General features: G+C 31.0%; 5 protein-coding genes and 1 long non-coding RNA gene across 7 annotated transcripts; 3 read left to right on the plus strand and 3 right to left on the minus strand.

Moving 5' to 3' along the window:
- Positions 1 to 1622: 1622 nt before the first annotated feature.
- LOC106128279 (uncharacterized) lies at positions 1623 to 3054 on the plus strand. Its single transcript, XR_001228433.1, has 2 exons — positions 1623 to 1837; positions 2574 to 3054. It is a non-coding gene; the product is annotated as an uncharacterized LOC106128279 (long non-coding RNA).
- An 814-nt stretch (positions 3055 to 3868) lies between these two features.
- On the plus strand, positions 3869 to 5496 carry LOC106128524 (malectin-A). Its single transcript, XM_013326950.1, has one exon. It carries the CDS (start codon positions 4091 to 4093, stop codon positions 4880 to 4882), a length of 792 nt encoding a protein of 263 aa, XP_013182404.1. The 5' UTR covers positions 3869 to 4090; the 3' UTR covers positions 4883 to 5496.
- Positions 5414 to 7430, minus strand: LOC106128526 (uncharacterized). 2 transcript variants are annotated; one of them, NM_001312359.1, is given in 3 exon segments: positions 5414 to 5724; positions 5979 to 6349; positions 7195 to 7430. In NM_001312359.1, coding segments are annotated over 3 exon segments (609 nt in total). In that variant the 5' UTR covers positions 7357 to 7430; the 3' UTR covers positions 5414 to 5648.
- A 1325-nt stretch (positions 7431 to 8755) lies between these two features.
- Positions 8756 to 11072, plus strand: pkaap (A-kinase anchoring protein pkaap). The gene is made up of 3 exons (XM_013326829.1): positions 8756 to 8970; positions 9046 to 9150; positions 9223 to 11072. The coding sequence occupies exons 1-3, from the start codon at positions 8946 to 8948 to the stop codon at positions 10692 to 10694; spliced, it is 1602 nt and encodes a 533-aa protein (XP_013182283.1). The 5' UTR covers positions 8756 to 8945; the 3' UTR covers positions 10695 to 11072.
- A 221-nt stretch (positions 11073 to 11293) lies between these two features.
- LOC106128438 (G-protein coupled receptor 143) lies at positions 11294 to 14218 on the minus strand. The gene is made up of 7 exons (XM_013326831.1): positions 13829 to 14218; positions 13645 to 13756; positions 13220 to 13314; positions 12974 to 13152; positions 12506 to 12665; positions 12186 to 12353; positions 11294 to 12114 (listed from the first exon to the last, which is right to left on the minus strand). The coding sequence occupies exons 1-7, from the start codon at positions 13979 to 13981 to the stop codon at positions 11908 to 11910; spliced, it is 1074 nt and encodes a 357-aa protein (XP_013182285.1). The 5' UTR covers positions 13982 to 14218; the 3' UTR covers positions 11294 to 11907.
- A 513-nt stretch (positions 14219 to 14731) lies between these two features.
- LOC106128436 (uncharacterized) lies at positions 14732 to 16540 on the minus strand. Its single transcript, XM_013326830.1, has one exon. It carries the CDS (start codon positions 16307 to 16309, stop codon positions 14840 to 14842), a length of 1470 nt encoding a protein of 489 aa, XP_013182284.1. The 5' UTR covers positions 16310 to 16540; the 3' UTR covers positions 14732 to 14839.
- Positions 16541 to 16845: the final 305 nt, after the last annotated feature.

The raw sequence follows: 16845 nt of genomic DNA on the forward strand, positions 1-16845 counted from the left end.
TTACTTAGTAAAAGTCAATGAAATGAAAGTTCGCTTTGAAATTGTATAGAAGTTCTAAATAACATAAAAGGTAATGCTTTATAAAACCGAATCAAGCCAAATTTCCATTACATATGTCTTAAACGATATGGAATATTCTTACACTGTTTTGGAAGTTTTTTTTTGGAGTCGTAACTTAAGTTGAAAAAAAACCAAGAATAATAGGGTAAGTTAAGTTTGGAACAATAGAAAAGCGCAGGATAAGTAAAGCTAGGTTTATAACATGTAATAAAACACCAAAAGCAAACTGGAAAGGTTAGGTTTGGAACATTTTTAATACCATAAAAAAACATCGACAAAGCGAAAATATTTTCTGTTATAACATGTGATTTTATAAAAATTGTGAGTGTCAGCATACCTGTTACAAAACTGAAAACATATGAAACAATTTTAATATCTTAATGAAATAAATTAAGACCCCGAAAAAAAAATCTTCATAGCAATATATTCATCTTCAGCAATCTTCATAGCAATAATACTCATGATGATCATTTCCTAAAGTTTAAAATTGATTTTATGAAAACTTGGTTTGATTCGCTGTTGTAAAGTTGTTCCAAATAAAATTATTATTCAAATGTTAAAAGACTTTGTTTATTGTTGTGTTTGGGTTGGACTTTTAAATGGGAGTGTGACTCACTTTCCAATGACAAATTGACCGAAATTTATTATTAAAAAGTACACATCTTTAGGTTTGTTTATAATAAAATTATGAATAACATCAACAATATGTGATTTAATAAAAATAAAGATATCTGTAATAGTTTATTTTTCTATTTAAACTAAGTTACCAGCAGTTACTTCCAACCTCTGAAGTTTTTGTAACTTATTAAATTATAAGAATAAGCTTTACAGTTATAATTAACTACAAAGGAAGAACATTGTATGAACAACTTATCAATTTTTAATACTTTCTGTTTTTAGGTGTGAAACAAGTAAAAAGCAGTAGAAAACATAATCTATGGATTCACAGAAATAGAATTTGAACAAAGATAAAATTTTACATTCTATTCATATTTAAAAGAACTAAATGTTGAACTATAACTTATGACCTTTTGCTTATTGCTGAAAAGTAAATTAACAACAAAAATTGATGAAAATAACATAAAAGTAAGTACAAGACATATGCCAAATTCTACATGGTAAGTGGTAAATATTAAGTATTAATAATAATTCCCAAAGCACATATTTCCAGCAATTATTTGAACAATTTTAACCTTTTAAATTGGCTTGATATTTAGTATAATATGGTTTGCTCGAAACATGAAAAAGATTCAATAATAAAATTAACTTAAACATTATTTAGGTTGTGTGTAGAATATCTCTCTATTATTGTTTCAAATATTGTAGATTAAACTGTAAATTGGTCATGTCATGACAAGTTTTTCAAACTAATTTGATTTATGATTCTATCATAGACATTTCACAAAAATGGGCAGGCAATAAAAGTTACAAAAAATCTGTACCTGTAAAAACTAATCATCATTTTTACATGGTTTGTGAGTTCCATCATTGTAGAGAATTAAATTTCAAAGAGGTTTTGTAAGTAAATGGGGAGAAATATATATAATCAAAGAAAACCAGTTTTTTTTTAATAAGGTATGTAATTAGGTGAAAAGCAATAATTAAATTGATTATGTTGTAGACTTGAATCAATTAATTACCATTTCATACTGTTGCAGATGAATGATTGCACCTCTTCAAGTTATACAGAATTATTAAATGAAGGAATCTGCTTCAGAATTGCTGACTGCATGTCGCTGCAACATCTGTGCTACAAAGTTTGACTGTTTAAAATATTGTAATTCTAAACTAAATTTTGAAAAATAACTTATTATATGGAGTAGTTTAACCGCAAATCTAAAAAAGAGTCACCATGTTGCAGGAAATGCACTAGCATAATAACTATATTAATGTCAATATTGATATATAGATGTGTAACCTATACATTATTTATATTATAATTTAGTGTTTTATATTAGTTTGATGTTAATATTATGACAATTTTTAGAAATATGTATTAGACTTTAATATAAAATATACACTAACATAATAAGATTTTCTCGAAATTGGGAAATGCAGTGTATAGAAAATAAAAATATACTAAAATATAGGGAATTAAGTATCAAGTACAAAAGATAAAAAAAATACCAATTAGTGAAAAATATGAAACAAAATTAATTTATTAAATTTGGATTTTACAAATATCACAACTTATTATATATCTTAAACTTTTTTTGAACTAAGTAATAAAAAATAAACAGAGATTGTATACAATTTTCTTACAAGTAATTTAAATTTCAACACAGGTACTTTTCCCCAAAATGATGCCTCCTAAGCTCATTATTTTTCCTCGTTAAGGAATCTATAGGTTACACATCTATGGAGAATAGTAATAACAAAAGAGTTAAAATGCGGAATCTTTAGGTTCACTATAATTTTATGAATTTATTTGAGAAGTAAAACTTAAATATTGTACTCTATTTTTACAGTACATAATATTTAACATGACTTGTACATTTGCAATGTTTTGATAGGAAAAGTTTGGATTAGGGGACTATTTGAAGCGTCGGCAGTGCAGTTGGCGCTTGACCGGATCATATTTTACATATCCAGGTACGATCTCCGCTATATAGTAATGAGTTCTTCGAATTTCATGATAACATCCATCAGACATTCTTACTGTAATTACAAATTGCATACAACTGCATAGAAATTCAAAGATATGTGCGAAGTCAACCAACCTTCACTGGCTCTGCATTGTTGAATAAGACCTAGTCGCATTCTTGAGGGTAGGCTCCGAGCTCCTCAGTGGAGTATAGTGTGTCCGTATAGTGAGCTTGATGATGACGATTTGTTTTGCTTCAATGCATATTGTCTTGTTAGCAATTTTCTAAATATTTTACCAACAGAGAGGAGCTAATCTCTTTCCAGTGTTATTCTATTTCTCAAGACAAGAGTGGCACTACTACTCCAGTTCTATCAGAAAATATGATCTATCAAATAAACAAACTGGAACAAATAAGCATTTATCAAAGTTGGGGTATTTTGTTGGTGAACTAAACAATAATGGTATTATTACGAAAGCAATGAGCATTATGTTGCCTTCTTAAAATATGTTCGCTTTAGTCAGAAGATTAAATAAAGTTGCAATTAACGAAATTGTTTTATTTTTCCAAAATTGTTTTCCCTCGAATAATACTTTCAAACGTCAAAACGGAAATTGACAGATTGATTTTTTTTAGGTTGGTAGCAACGTAGACTTGTTCATAATATTGCTAGCATTGAAAATGTCAATTTTTATTCTCCGTTTGTGTATCTAATTAGTCAAGAGTCCCGTCTCTTATTTTATATACTTTGCATCTCACATAAACTGACCATAGAAAAATATATTTGTAATCTTCAGACAAAATCATAAAATGCGCCACAGAGCAATAAAAACAACCGTAAAGTTAAGGATAAGCACGAGTCAAATAAAGCACAAACTCTTTATAAACTTTAATTAAATACCGTAAATTAAATAATTGTCCGTAACTGGTTATAGCCGATAAATTTTTTTTATTTATTTTGTTTCTTTAAAGTTTAATATTAAACATTTCTTAACTTAATTTAGAGCAATAAAATCGCCATACTTTTTAAATGAAAATGTAATGAAGAATTTTGTTGCCGAAAAGTGTTATCTCATCAAGATTACAATGTCTTTATCTTGGTCTCTTCTCTTATTGAGTTACCAAAACGCTGGAAATCAAATAAGAACAACATTCCACGTGTCATAGCCTATCCATTTACTTCATGTCAGTGTTCAGTTATAATTCGCAAGGTTTTATAATCTATGCTGACTGTGACACGAAATTACAAATCGTTTAGCTTTTTTTACACGTTTGTGTTCGAATCGAAGTTCCATTCCATGTCTTGCACTTTCTATTTGTAGATAAAAACGAAAATAGCATCAATGGCATGCCGGTTACTAAAGCGGGTGAAGTACGATATATGAGTGAACAAATAGTTGATAAAGTGTTATTTATAAAAGTTAATAAGTATTGAACATAAAACGATGACGCGAATGTTAATATTAGGTATTATTTACCTATTTTTATTAAACAGAGCTACTGGTTTAGGTGAAATAATCTACGCTATAAATGCCGGTGGACCAGCCCATACTGATATTCACGGTATATATTACGAAAAAGATCCATTACAAGGAAGAGTCGGCACTGCTTCTGATTATGGAAAACAGCTCGTTATGATCCGTCGAGTTAATCCAAAAGATGAAATCCTATACCAAACTGAAAGGTATCATCATAGTACATTCGGGTATGATATACCTGCAAAGGCTGATGGGGATTACGTTTTAGTCTTAAAGTTTAGTGAGGTGTACTTTAACGCGCCCGATATGAAAGTATTTGATGTGGTGTTAAATGGAGACCATACAATCGTGGCTGACTTAGACATATTTGACAAAGTGGGACGTGGTGTGGCACATGATGAATACATACCATATACTATTCGAAATGGAAAACTATATTATAATGAAGAAGAATCAGATATAAGAGGAGGTAAAATAAAAGTAGAATTTATTAAGGGTTACCGGGATAACCCGAAAATCAATGCACTTTATGTTATGAGAGGAAGGTTAGATGAAGTCCCAAAACTTCCTCCGTTAGAGTGGCCAGAAAATGATGCTGAAGAGATAAAAGAAGAAATTGAAGAGACAAGTACAAAGTCTCGGAGAGCCAGTGGCCCTAAACAACCTGACCCATATGCAATGGAAACATCTGTTTTAATACCAGTGTTCATAACCATGGCTGCTTTTATTCCCTTGTTGTTTTGTCTATGTAAATTATAATTGTTTGTCAAAGTGTTATGACATATTGTGTTGTTCTTTAGCTCAATCAGCCCTCATCTGCACTCCCATTGCTGGTGCCTATGTTAAAAGTACTTAACAATTTTGGTTTTTCATATTAATTATTACTCACATTTCTACTACTCAATATAAAAATTATTGAAAAATAATAATCATGAAATATTTTAAGGTTGTTAAAAGTATCTTAGAACATCATAGTCTACAGATTCTTAAAAAATACTACAAAATTTATTAGTTTATAAGTTCAGTTTATAAAGTCAATTCATCAGACTGAATTAGAGTATTTTATTAATAAACATAAATTTATACCAAATGACATTGCAACATCTTTAATCAGAACTATATTTTTCCCTAACATGATAGTCACCAGCAATACCTATACTGTTTTGTATGTGTTCAATCATTATTAGCTAATTAAAAATGTTTGCAAAATATTTTAGCTACAAAGTATTGTAATATCACACCGAATAGTACAAAATAACTTCAATGTGAATGTTTACTAGTGACCGTCCCACACCAAATACTAATTCCAAACATTTATTGATGCACAAAATTGTAATTGCACACAAATATGATATTAAAGAGCCACACGCTGATATTTTGTACTTATTACCTCACTTATGCACAAAAGGAAAAATGAATAAAAATTACAAATTAATTAGCAGTCTTGGACATTTTTAATATTTATTTCAATCTTCTGATCTTAAAACTTTTACAGTATGGATTTTGTTCCCTATGGCATCTTCTGCTAATCATCTTCTGTCTTACTTTTATTTTCTCTTCTTAACTTTAGCTTTTGTGAAAGTTTTACAAGCTTAAGCAACCTGCAAATAAAATTTTACTGTAACAAAATTACATATTACATTGGTTTGCAGTGAAATGAACAACATTCCATGATTCAGAATAGTCAGTATTGGCTTGTATGTTTAAAACAAAAATGGTGAGCTACAAAAAAGTATCCTTAAAAGGATCTGAATCACAGTCATAAAGATTGTTATGAAGATGCAGCCTTTACTCAACCGTGTGTAATATGTAATAGAAATATTTCAAAATATTTAAGTCCATTATCATAACTTACGCATTTCCTGTTCCTTGTAATTTAAGTTCACATTCCCCTTTTTGATTTAAAACGAATCCTTTTTTACATCCAGTAATTGTAGGTTCGGATGTTGTAGTCACGTTCTTTTTATTCGTTGTCGCACTTTCAGTTACATTGCTAATCTCAACTGTACTTTTTATAGTTGTTACATCCGCAAGTGTTGTTTTGAATGTCTCCGAGATGTTGGAAGGCGAAATCGTGCGCTCTACGAGCACCGTTGTGGCTATTGTAGTTTTATCTCGTATTGAATCTGTTGTCGCACTTGTACCGTTGGTTGTCGTCGGTTTCGGCGTCGTTCGATTTTGTGGTTTTATTGTCATCTCTGAATAATCATAGGCGTAGTCGTAGTCCTGTAATAATAAAATGGTATTGCTTTATATGGATAGTTCTTTACGACATAGAAATCTCGAAGATAGGAATCTCGAGCTACGGAGTTTTTATTCAATGTATACCGTTAGAACTAATCTACTGATTTTATTAGTTTGTATAATATCGTTTTCAAAGCTGTATAATTTAAACGGTATGAACATTATCTTGAGACTTGATGCAGAATTTAAAATTTCAAGTTCTAAAACAACTTTTTTCGCTCGCGTACTAAGAACCAAAGAAATGAAAACTTGTATGCGTGAATTTGGCGGCTGAGGTTCAACCGGTACACATTTTTTTTACTTTACATCTCTACCGGTAAATAAATGAAAATAAATAGCACGTCTAGGAATATCAATGGCGAATGAGAGCTATTTTTTTGTCTCATCACTTCATGAACCTCGGCTCTAGCATGCTGATCGTATGGCATGATGTCAACAAAATCTACGGCACCCCGCATACGAGTGCTACCAACTAGTCAAAACGATTACATCTTACGTGAATAATGAATATGCAACTTCAAAGCTATTGTCGGATCATTTACGGCACACTCGGAACAATGCTATGAACAGTCCCCGGATACCATGAGACCAACCCTGAGTGCGCCGGGTAAAACATGTCCTTAAGTATTAAAGACACAGTTTTATACAAAAGTGATCATAAACTCTTGAATAGTGTTTATATTTTATTATCAACATTTGTTTTATAATTTATAATAACGAGACACGAAGATTTGCATTCTAAAAATTACATCTTGAGATTTGAGGATATTAAAATATAACTTTTAAATAAATTATAAAACTGCAGGTAAATTATTGCATGAACTCACCACATACTCCTCTTTGCCACCTTTCATAAGAGCAATAATTTGCACATCCTTAACATCAACTTGAACATTAAATTCACCCGTTTGCCGCTGATCGTATGAAATAGTTTTAACATGACAAGCCGTTAAAAGGTAGTAAATGAAAAAAGTATATTTAGCACTCATTTTTGTGTAAAAATGTTAGTGGACACGGATTAGCGGGATTGTATAACGGGTTGATGTTCGTTGTAATCGAGTCTGACGAACGAAGCTGACTGGCCGCGGCGGACGGGCGGACACCCTGCGCGATTCAAGATACCAAGTTATTTCCAACAACTTAACAGTTATTTCAAGTAACTGTGGGAAGGTCGATAGCCTCCGTTAGTACATTGCGTTCCCGAGTTGCGTAAGGATCTTCAACAGTTTTTTACTTTACACAAATAGACCTCTTTACTTTTCTGATAGTACTCAATTTTTAAATTAAATAAACAAAGTTTCCTAAAACACTACATTTTATATAGAATTGAGATACCATTAGTTTGAGATTGGTGCATGGCCTCAACAAGCTAAGACTCCAAAAGAAATTTACTTTATCCTAAACTATATGCGCATTGTACTCTACGATATGGCATAGCTCCTTTGTTATGCCACTTTATTCTATAGTTGTAATATATACAAAAATAATTGAAAGAATAGCCAAACCATGATGACTTAAAACAAATATGTACTTTCGAATTTCTGTTACAACTGTTTTTGCTCTGTAAACATTCGTTTGTATTAATTTGCATGTCAACAAAGTTATAAGTAGCATAAAACTGTAACGAACAACAGTTGTATAACATTAAATGATAGAATAGGTACCTCGAAACATGATACATATTTCCTAAATAGCAAAACTACGAAAGAAATACGAAATACTCTACTATGCTCTTCTTATTATAAACACGTGTCACATTGTTTTGCATCTCTCTCAGAAATATGACAAAACGTCATGCGAAATATGTTTATAGATAATAAGCACATTTTTTCCTTTATCACTCTAGAAAATCATATGATAGTTTGAATAGAGATGCACCAATACCATGTTCATGCTGATAGCCATTTTTTTAAATTAAATATGAAGTTCCCGCTCATTCCTTCACTTTACAGAGTGGCTGAATCAAACTCTTCTTCTCTTATGAGGACTTGAGCTTAACGACGATAAGTGGGCATAACATGAACGTGGCGAGTGACCCTGTTTCCATGCGAATGAAATGTTACATCTCTGGTCGGGTTACAGGCGTTAGTTGTGTTGAATGAAATGTTGTTGCAATTACGATAGAAGGCGAGAATAAATATCGTAAAATTAATCAAGGAATTAATAAACAAGGTCGATAAGGGATTCAGGCGCCATTTTTTTTGGACCTTATTAGATTAAATGGTTTTCTTCTTCTAGTGCCTTTTCGTCACCCGCTTAAAATTAAATAATAACATTTAAATGTTTACAACCAACCATAGTGAAATATATTTTATTAACTTAGGTGATAAGTTTTAAGATTGTTTTGTAAAAGAACCAAAATAATTAGAAACTAAAAACGGAATTTATCTGTCACCTGTCACTGTCTAAAATTGAATAATAGAAGTAGCTGGTTATTCTGGATTTCATATTTACAAAATAAAACCGTATCCATTTTGTTATTGTTTACGTTTATCGAAGCTGTTGCGAAAACTAACATGTCTCATTTCATTTGTTACTTATAGCTCTCGAATAATCGTAGGGACTTGTAAGATTGAAAATGATTAAGTTCTGGAAAAGCGCAGGTAATGTAAATAACATTGTTATTTTAATTAAAGTTTGACGTGAACACTAATTACAATCATTATATGTATTTTCAGCCAAAGGTAAAACTGGATGTCCTGTGCGACCTCCAGAGCTAAATGATTCAAATAATGTGCAACTCAAAACTCCTATAAATTTAGAAATAGGAGTTAATGTAGAAGGTAACATTTACAGAACTATTTGTTACATATTTTCTTTCACTATTACTAAATTGTGATATCGTCCAATTACAGATTTAGAAAATGTATTCGAGAAAAAATCGAAATTATCTTTGAATATACATGACATACTGATTGAAAAAAAATCTATTAAACATTTTATTTCATTTATGGAAGCAATTGGAAAACTAGAATTGATTAAATGTTGGTTAGAGTTAGATACATTTGAAAACAATATCCATAAAGGACTCAGTGAAACACAAAATGAAAATAGTATTGAGAAAATGAATAATTGTCAATGTGAGTGCAACAAATTCACAAAGAATTATAAGGAAATAATGTCACAACCAGTTAGTTTATCGAGAAGTACTAGTAGTTTAAGCCAATATAAATCTGAAATAAGTAAGAATTCACCTAGTTATTGTTATGAATCTGAAGATACTTTGGAAACATGTATAACATGTGGAAAATTTATTAATGTGACGGAAGAAGCTGTTAAATTATTTAAAAAATATATAGCACTTGAAGCCCCACATAAATTAGATCTTCCTGATAATGTTAGGAAATGTGTAATATCTAACATTTGTCAACCTGGAGGAATGATTAAGAAAGACTGTTTTAAGCCAGTACAGGACACTTTGTTCTTAATAATACAAAATACATATATTGATGACTTTTTAATCAGTCCTTATTATATTAAGGCGCAAATAGATATATTGACTACTGGTTCGATTAACCTTCAAGATATATTGTATAATGAGACAATATTATTTTACTTTACTGAATATCTAGAACAAGAATCATGCTCCATATTTTTAGAGTTCATAATGGCAGTTATGCATTTCAGAGAAAACTTAATTAATAATAATTCTTCCAATTCTGAGCAGGCACAAGGAGATGCAATAGTGCTTTATGACAAATATTTTTCGCTTCAAGCAACAAATCCCATTGGCTTCGCAACAGAAACAAGATTACAAGTTGAAAGCGATATATGCAGAGAAGGTGGCCCGCTACCTACATGCTTTGATTTACCTTACAAAATCATATTTAAAACATTAACAAATTACGCAAAGCTGTTTCTTGGGTCAGAGTTATATTATAATTACCTTTCAGAAATGATCAATTCAATTGATAATTTATGGAATTCCAAATTTAAATGTCATTCAGACTGTAGCAGTGAATTTAGCATAAGTACTCAAAATACTCTTCTTGCAATGGGTGACCCTTTCCACAGAAAAAAACGTAATCACTCTGTACCTGATATGACCATAGATTCAAATCAATTGTATAATGCTGATTCATTGTGGCAAAGGAAGAAGCATGATGGATTAATTCTTGGAAGAATTAATAGTCTCGGTAGATTTGAATCTAAATTTGAACCAGATCCTGATAAAAAACAGAAATCCGTTTTAAAAAAAATGGTAAGTCGTTTTGTACCAACAAATTCAGGAGTGGAAGAAGAAATGGCTTGGCAAGTTGCACATATGATAGTTAAGGATATAACTGATTTAACAATGGCACCACCTGAAAATGACCATGATGTATAATGTGATATAGACTCAATTAAATATGTCTTTGTAAATTGTATATAAAATTATGTATTAAATACTCAATTATTTAGTGATTTTCTCGAATGTACTGGTTTATAATAAAAGTGAATTTATTGATAAAACAATGTGACACTATCATTAATAAGTTCCATATAATTTTACAAGTGACCAACATGTTTTCTAGAATTGTAGCTAGAATATATAATGTAGAATTACCATAAAAGTTGCTGTAAGTGATTTAAATATACAGAAGTCAGAAGTTTCCTTGTTTGATCACATCAAAATTTAGTGTTTACCCATAAAGTTACTTTTAATAATTTAAATTTTAATTGATAAATTATATTATGTACCAATTAAAAAATAACCCAATCAAAAAATATAGACATTATACAATGAGCAATACTGGTATAAAATAAAACAAATTTTATTTATTACATTATTTTTACTATGTCAAATATTTTACTTATGTTATTTTTTAAAACAATATTACATAAAAAGTGATAAAACCATACAATATATGTTTAACAAAAACAACATGATATACTGCTACAAACTTAATTGGTAAAAGACAATAACAGTGCCATTGTATCTACAATGGCACTGTTATTGTCTTTTATTCTCTCAGAAAATATGAAGATTTGGAAAATGAAACTGGAGACATGACAAAATAAATTCTTAGTTTAACTTTTACTGATCAGTCTAAATAAGTTTATTGCACTATACCAATCTAAACATGTATAGAATACAAAAAATGGTGTATAAATAAAATTATTTGGTTTAAGCACTGGTAACATGCATCACTGTGAAGGAACTTATAGCCATAACTTAACTGGTAATAAAATTGAGATTTATATTTTATATTGAATGCTGAGGTGTTGAATGTTTAGTAAAATTAATCTTAATATACTTATGATAAGTAAGCACACAAATATTGTATATTAAATTATGTATCATAATATTATATTTAAAATGGTAGAATGCAAATATAAAATACATTATTCACACAATCAGAAACACATTAGCATATCATAAATATTTGACTAACCACACATCTACATTCGCATAATATTATTATTTGCTAAAAATCGTTAAGTGGTACATATTGCACCACAATTATTAAAATTGTAAATATATCAAAAAAGCAGTCTTAAGAAACAGTACCCTTAATATATCCTAATTTGTGAGACTTCAATGTCGTAATAACTTGTAGTTACATTGTAGCATAATTATTAATACCGGGAGGCAAAGGCGACAATTGCATACGAGGAGGTTCTGAACCCAAAAGTGGTGACAGTTCATCAGGCAAATTTAATTCTTTATGTATAGATGAAAATGTAGGTCTATACTTTTTACCATTTGTATTCCACCTTCTGTAAACTAAAGCATTAAGCAATGCTTGCATTGGATTCATCAAAGCCTGTAGAATAATAATATTTTTATAAATACCTTAACATTTAAATACAAGAGTTCATCAATAAATTTACTTACCATTATATACCACACAGAGATAATAATTTTCACAGGCATATTGAACCACATTGTCCATATCATTACGCCATTCACAAGATTTGGTAACCAGCACACATAAAATACCACATTGATAAGGAAAAACTTCAATTTTAGTGTGTCAACAACCCTTCGCTCTTTGCTAGTAAACTGAAATAAAAATTTATATGCATTGCACTATTATGATAATATTGATGATATTATTGAAATTCTATTTCAGAGAATTTTTAGGTAGTAATTGACAATTAATAGTGTGTTTTATATGAGCATGTTTGATTATTTTATGACTATATAATAAATACCTGGGCAAGTGGTAAGGCTACAGTCATCTCCACTTCTTTGCCAGCCAATATGTATAGCACAGGGTTAACAATCATGACCATTGCTATTGGAACATAAGTTGCACAGTAATTTGGTAGAATTCTTAAGAAAGCACTTGTTACTGTTTTTAAATTATGACATCTGTAATGGTCAAATAATTTGTATTTAATCATTTTGATATTAAAAAATTTAAAACATTAATATAATTTCAAAAGTACTTTTAATATAGGTATACAAACGAAAAACAAAGTAGCCAGCATTTTTGCATCTCTAACCATTGGTTTCTGAGACTAAAATCTCTGTTAAAAATATATGGTTATCACTTTTTTTGTCAAACATGCAGTAATGCAATAATGCTAGAATATAATTTGTGGAATAACTCAGTATTTTGACATGCATGTATAAGGCTGTCGCACATAAATATTTTTTAAGATGATAATAATACTTACGTTGCATTAGGAATGTACAGTATAGATAAACCAATACCAGTAGTCGCGGCAGGAACACCCCAAGCAATGGAATGATAAAGTGTTGGGTGAGAATCACGACCTTTGATTGTTCTCAAAGTGTCTATAGCATAAAATAGAGTCCAAAACCAAGTAGCTGTATAAAAGTATTGAGTCCATGCCTATGAAACAAAATGACCATTGAAATATTTACATATTGTAGATATTAGATAGATAATTAAAACTTACAGAAGTTATGCTGCAGAATAACACACTTATTTCATCATCTGGTAAAGGTATAATACTTTTATATCTTAACCAAAGTGATGAGCGCACAAGAACTCCTGAAATCAAAAATAAATTGTATCATCTATTTATACCTTAACATAATGTGCACTTAAAAAATCCAATAAAAATGGTTTTGTCACAAAGGCGTACACAAATCATTTAAATAGATAAAGCCAGATTTTTTTCATGATTACCTAACTCTATAGAGTAAAAACCAAGTATGTATTGTACCACATACAGTATGTACTAATTTACGTTAAATATAGAATTGAAGAATTTCCTATTAAGAACCACATGAAAATATATTGTTTTCTAATAACCCAAGGATTTGTGTGATTTGATTCTAAAATGTTTAAACTATTGCAGAAATTAATGAAAAACATTACCTAAAGATGCCATTAAATCTGCAACAGCTAGCCAAATTATGATATTTCTTGCTCGGGAATTTGTCTTATTTCCAAACCCATCTGAATGACTTGATATTTTACATGGAAAAATCTGAAACAAATATTTATAAATTCATTATTTATGCCTTATATTTAAAGCATATAGAGTAACTACTGAAATTACCTGATAAATCGAACCTATTATACCTATAGTTGAAGAAACTAAGCACACAATATTATAAGATTCGGTGTTAAATTCGTCCATAATTCTAATTGCCAAGTCTTCTTTACTACCAGTATGATGACAGCAGAAAGTTTGAATAGTAGGATCAGACATTGCTATTTCGTATTTACGAAATATGTTTGTAAACTATACGGTGTGCTACAGTGAACTGGGTATCTTTGATACAATTGACCTTAATATTAAAAACTGGTTTACAAAAATAATCAATTTTATTAGTACAGTGTAAATTAGGATTAAGAAACTGTCATTATTACATAAACAAAATATAATACGTGCACTTTTGGTTTTACTAAATTATATATTTTTTACATTACTTTAATATGAAACACCTATGTCAACAAGTACAATTTAATAAAATCACTAAAACTACATGTAAATATTTTGAATTATTTTAAAAGACATCAAAGACATAGACAAATAAAACAATAGACATACACATAGATTAGACAAAGACCAAAATGATAACAAAATTCATTGCCAAATAATCGTTGTAAAACCTAAAACATTTTTCTCGCGTTATCTATTTATGTATCCTTGTTATATATTTTTGATTCCTGTCTACCTCACAATTTACACAAAATTACAAGTAATGCACAAAACAGTGTATTAGCCACCATCTAACATTAAAGTTGCCTTTAAAGAGCCTCAGTTAACACTTACAGAAGTAAACTCTATTTTTAAATTTCACAAATTTATAAATACATGTAATTTGTAAAATTTCAATAAATTTCTGTATTTGATATTCCGTATATGTACGAAAGGTAAAAAACAAAACAAGTATTCATTTAATGTTATGATATATTATTTAATACATCCTTTAAAATAAAACCAAATACATATCATAATTTTTTTTTAATTTTCACTACGCACAAAAGACAATTAAAACCGAAATGTACAATAAATTTTGTAGTTGGTAAGCAAGACAAGATGTGTAACAAAATCTTAACGCAATTAATGACTTATTTCTTTTGATTTCTCAGTTGTAGAAAGCGGAATTACAGTTAAATTGCTTATCGCAGTTAAGCAAGGATTAATAGGATCCCTGATTTCTCCAAATTCCGGAGTACAATTCAAGGTAGCATTATATTCAACAGTTTCGTTAAGTGTAAGAGCTTCCGATTGGTTTGTAAGAGTATTTTCTCCGGGTTTCAATGTTCCAGCATCAACCTCCGTAATATTGAGTTGTAATGGTGGTTCAGTGACGTTATTACTTGCGGCTGAATTTAATAATATAGAGCAGGGTATAGTAGTCATGAATTCTCTGCCAGTTTTGGTTACCACAGTGACAGTACATTTTGTGTTATCACTGGTATTATTGTTTATATCAGCCTCTTTTACATCAGCGTTTGGTGTGAATGAAGTAGCTATCGCACAAGGAATGGCTAGAACTTCTGTGACGTTATCGTTACTAATCGTAAGTGTACAGTTTACTAAATCACCCATTATGGGATCTACTACAGGCTCCGTACTGTTACCAGGAGCTACAGCTACTGGTTGACCTCTGTTGTCGTAAATTACAGTATGATGGCGGTGACCAGTTGATCTAGCTAGATTCCATAACGCTAAACCAGTTAGTATAGTACCGACACCAGCTCCTGCTATTCCAACGCCCGTGAGTGCAGAGCTAGTTCTACTCATGCCACCGAAACCTTTTCCATTGCCTACATAGTTACCAAAGTAACCAGGCATTTGTTGACCATATCCCGGATTATATCCATGACCACCTAATCCGCCATAACTTTGTGGGAAATTAGAATAAGGAGGTGGGGGCCCTTGTGGATGTTGATATCCGTTGCCATAATTATTTGCTTGATTGCCGGCATTATATGGTCGATTAATATTTCCTGGACTGTAAGGAGGTGGTGCCACATTAGATCCAGAATAGCCGGTCCCATGCTGAGGATATCCAATTCCGGAAGCACCGCCTACACTTTGTTGCTGAGGGTAGCTTGCTCCCGAACCAGCACCAGATAATCCACCGGGTTTTGAGTTACCTGATAATCCATTCGAAGTGGGATACGAGTGACCATTTTGGTTCGTTCCTTGTGATTGCGTTGGTCCTCTATGTGGTGTTTGTAAAACTGGAGCGGGAGCGTTACTTCTTTGAATACTTTCTTGGTAAGGGGGTGGTTGTTTAGGTGCATTATTTCCCGAAAGGCCCGTGTGACTTGACGGATAAGAGTGGCTTTGTTTATTAGTCGGCTTCTGAGCTGTATGTGACGGTTTTTCTTGCCAGCCGAATAGAGAAGGCTTAGCGACTGCAGGTTGAGGGTAACTTAGTGAAGTCGGTGAGGGATGTGCGTTCGACCTCGATCTGCTCGAAGTGCTTTTCGATGAACTTCGACCTCTAGAAGACATTTTTCTGGCTTCGATATTAATCGTTGCATATATTAACAACATTATAATAATAGTCTTTTTCATTTTCGTAAATTTCTTTGAGCACACACACAATATGAAATATAAAGCTGAGTATAAGAATCACAAACAAATGAATGCTGCTACCGCAGCGAGCGTTAAACACAATATGATTCTAGAACGTTCAATTGTTAGAATAGTGTTTAATGATCGCCCACCCTGGTATTACAAACGATGTAATAGGGGGGCACGTAGCACGTAGTACGTAGCGAGCGAGGCAAGCTGTGAGTGAGACGGACACAAACAAACACTACTGTTGAATCAATAAAACTCCCTACCACGGTGTTGAATAATCCGCATGCGGTGTTAAAAAGCGCAAATGTAACTAAACGAAAATGTATATTAAAGCCTATGCGTCTAACTCATTACCTCACATAGCACTTGTTTCTGCATTTTGTAATGCATTTGAAAACATAGCAAATTAAGATTTATATTATTGGCCTAAACTATAACAATTTAATTTTTTTTCTGTTAGAATTACTTTCTAGAATCGGAAAATAAATTCAAGGTACAAGAAGGCGTAGGTAAGGGGAATTAAGTAA

The sequence above is a fragment of the Papilio xuthus genome, unplaced genomic scaffold (genome assembly GCF_000836235.2).
Source record: "Papilio xuthus unplaced genomic scaffold, Pxut_1.1 DF828780.1, whole genome shotgun sequence".
NCBI lineage: Eukaryota > Metazoa > Arthropoda > Insecta > Lepidoptera > Papilionidae > Papilio > Papilio xuthus.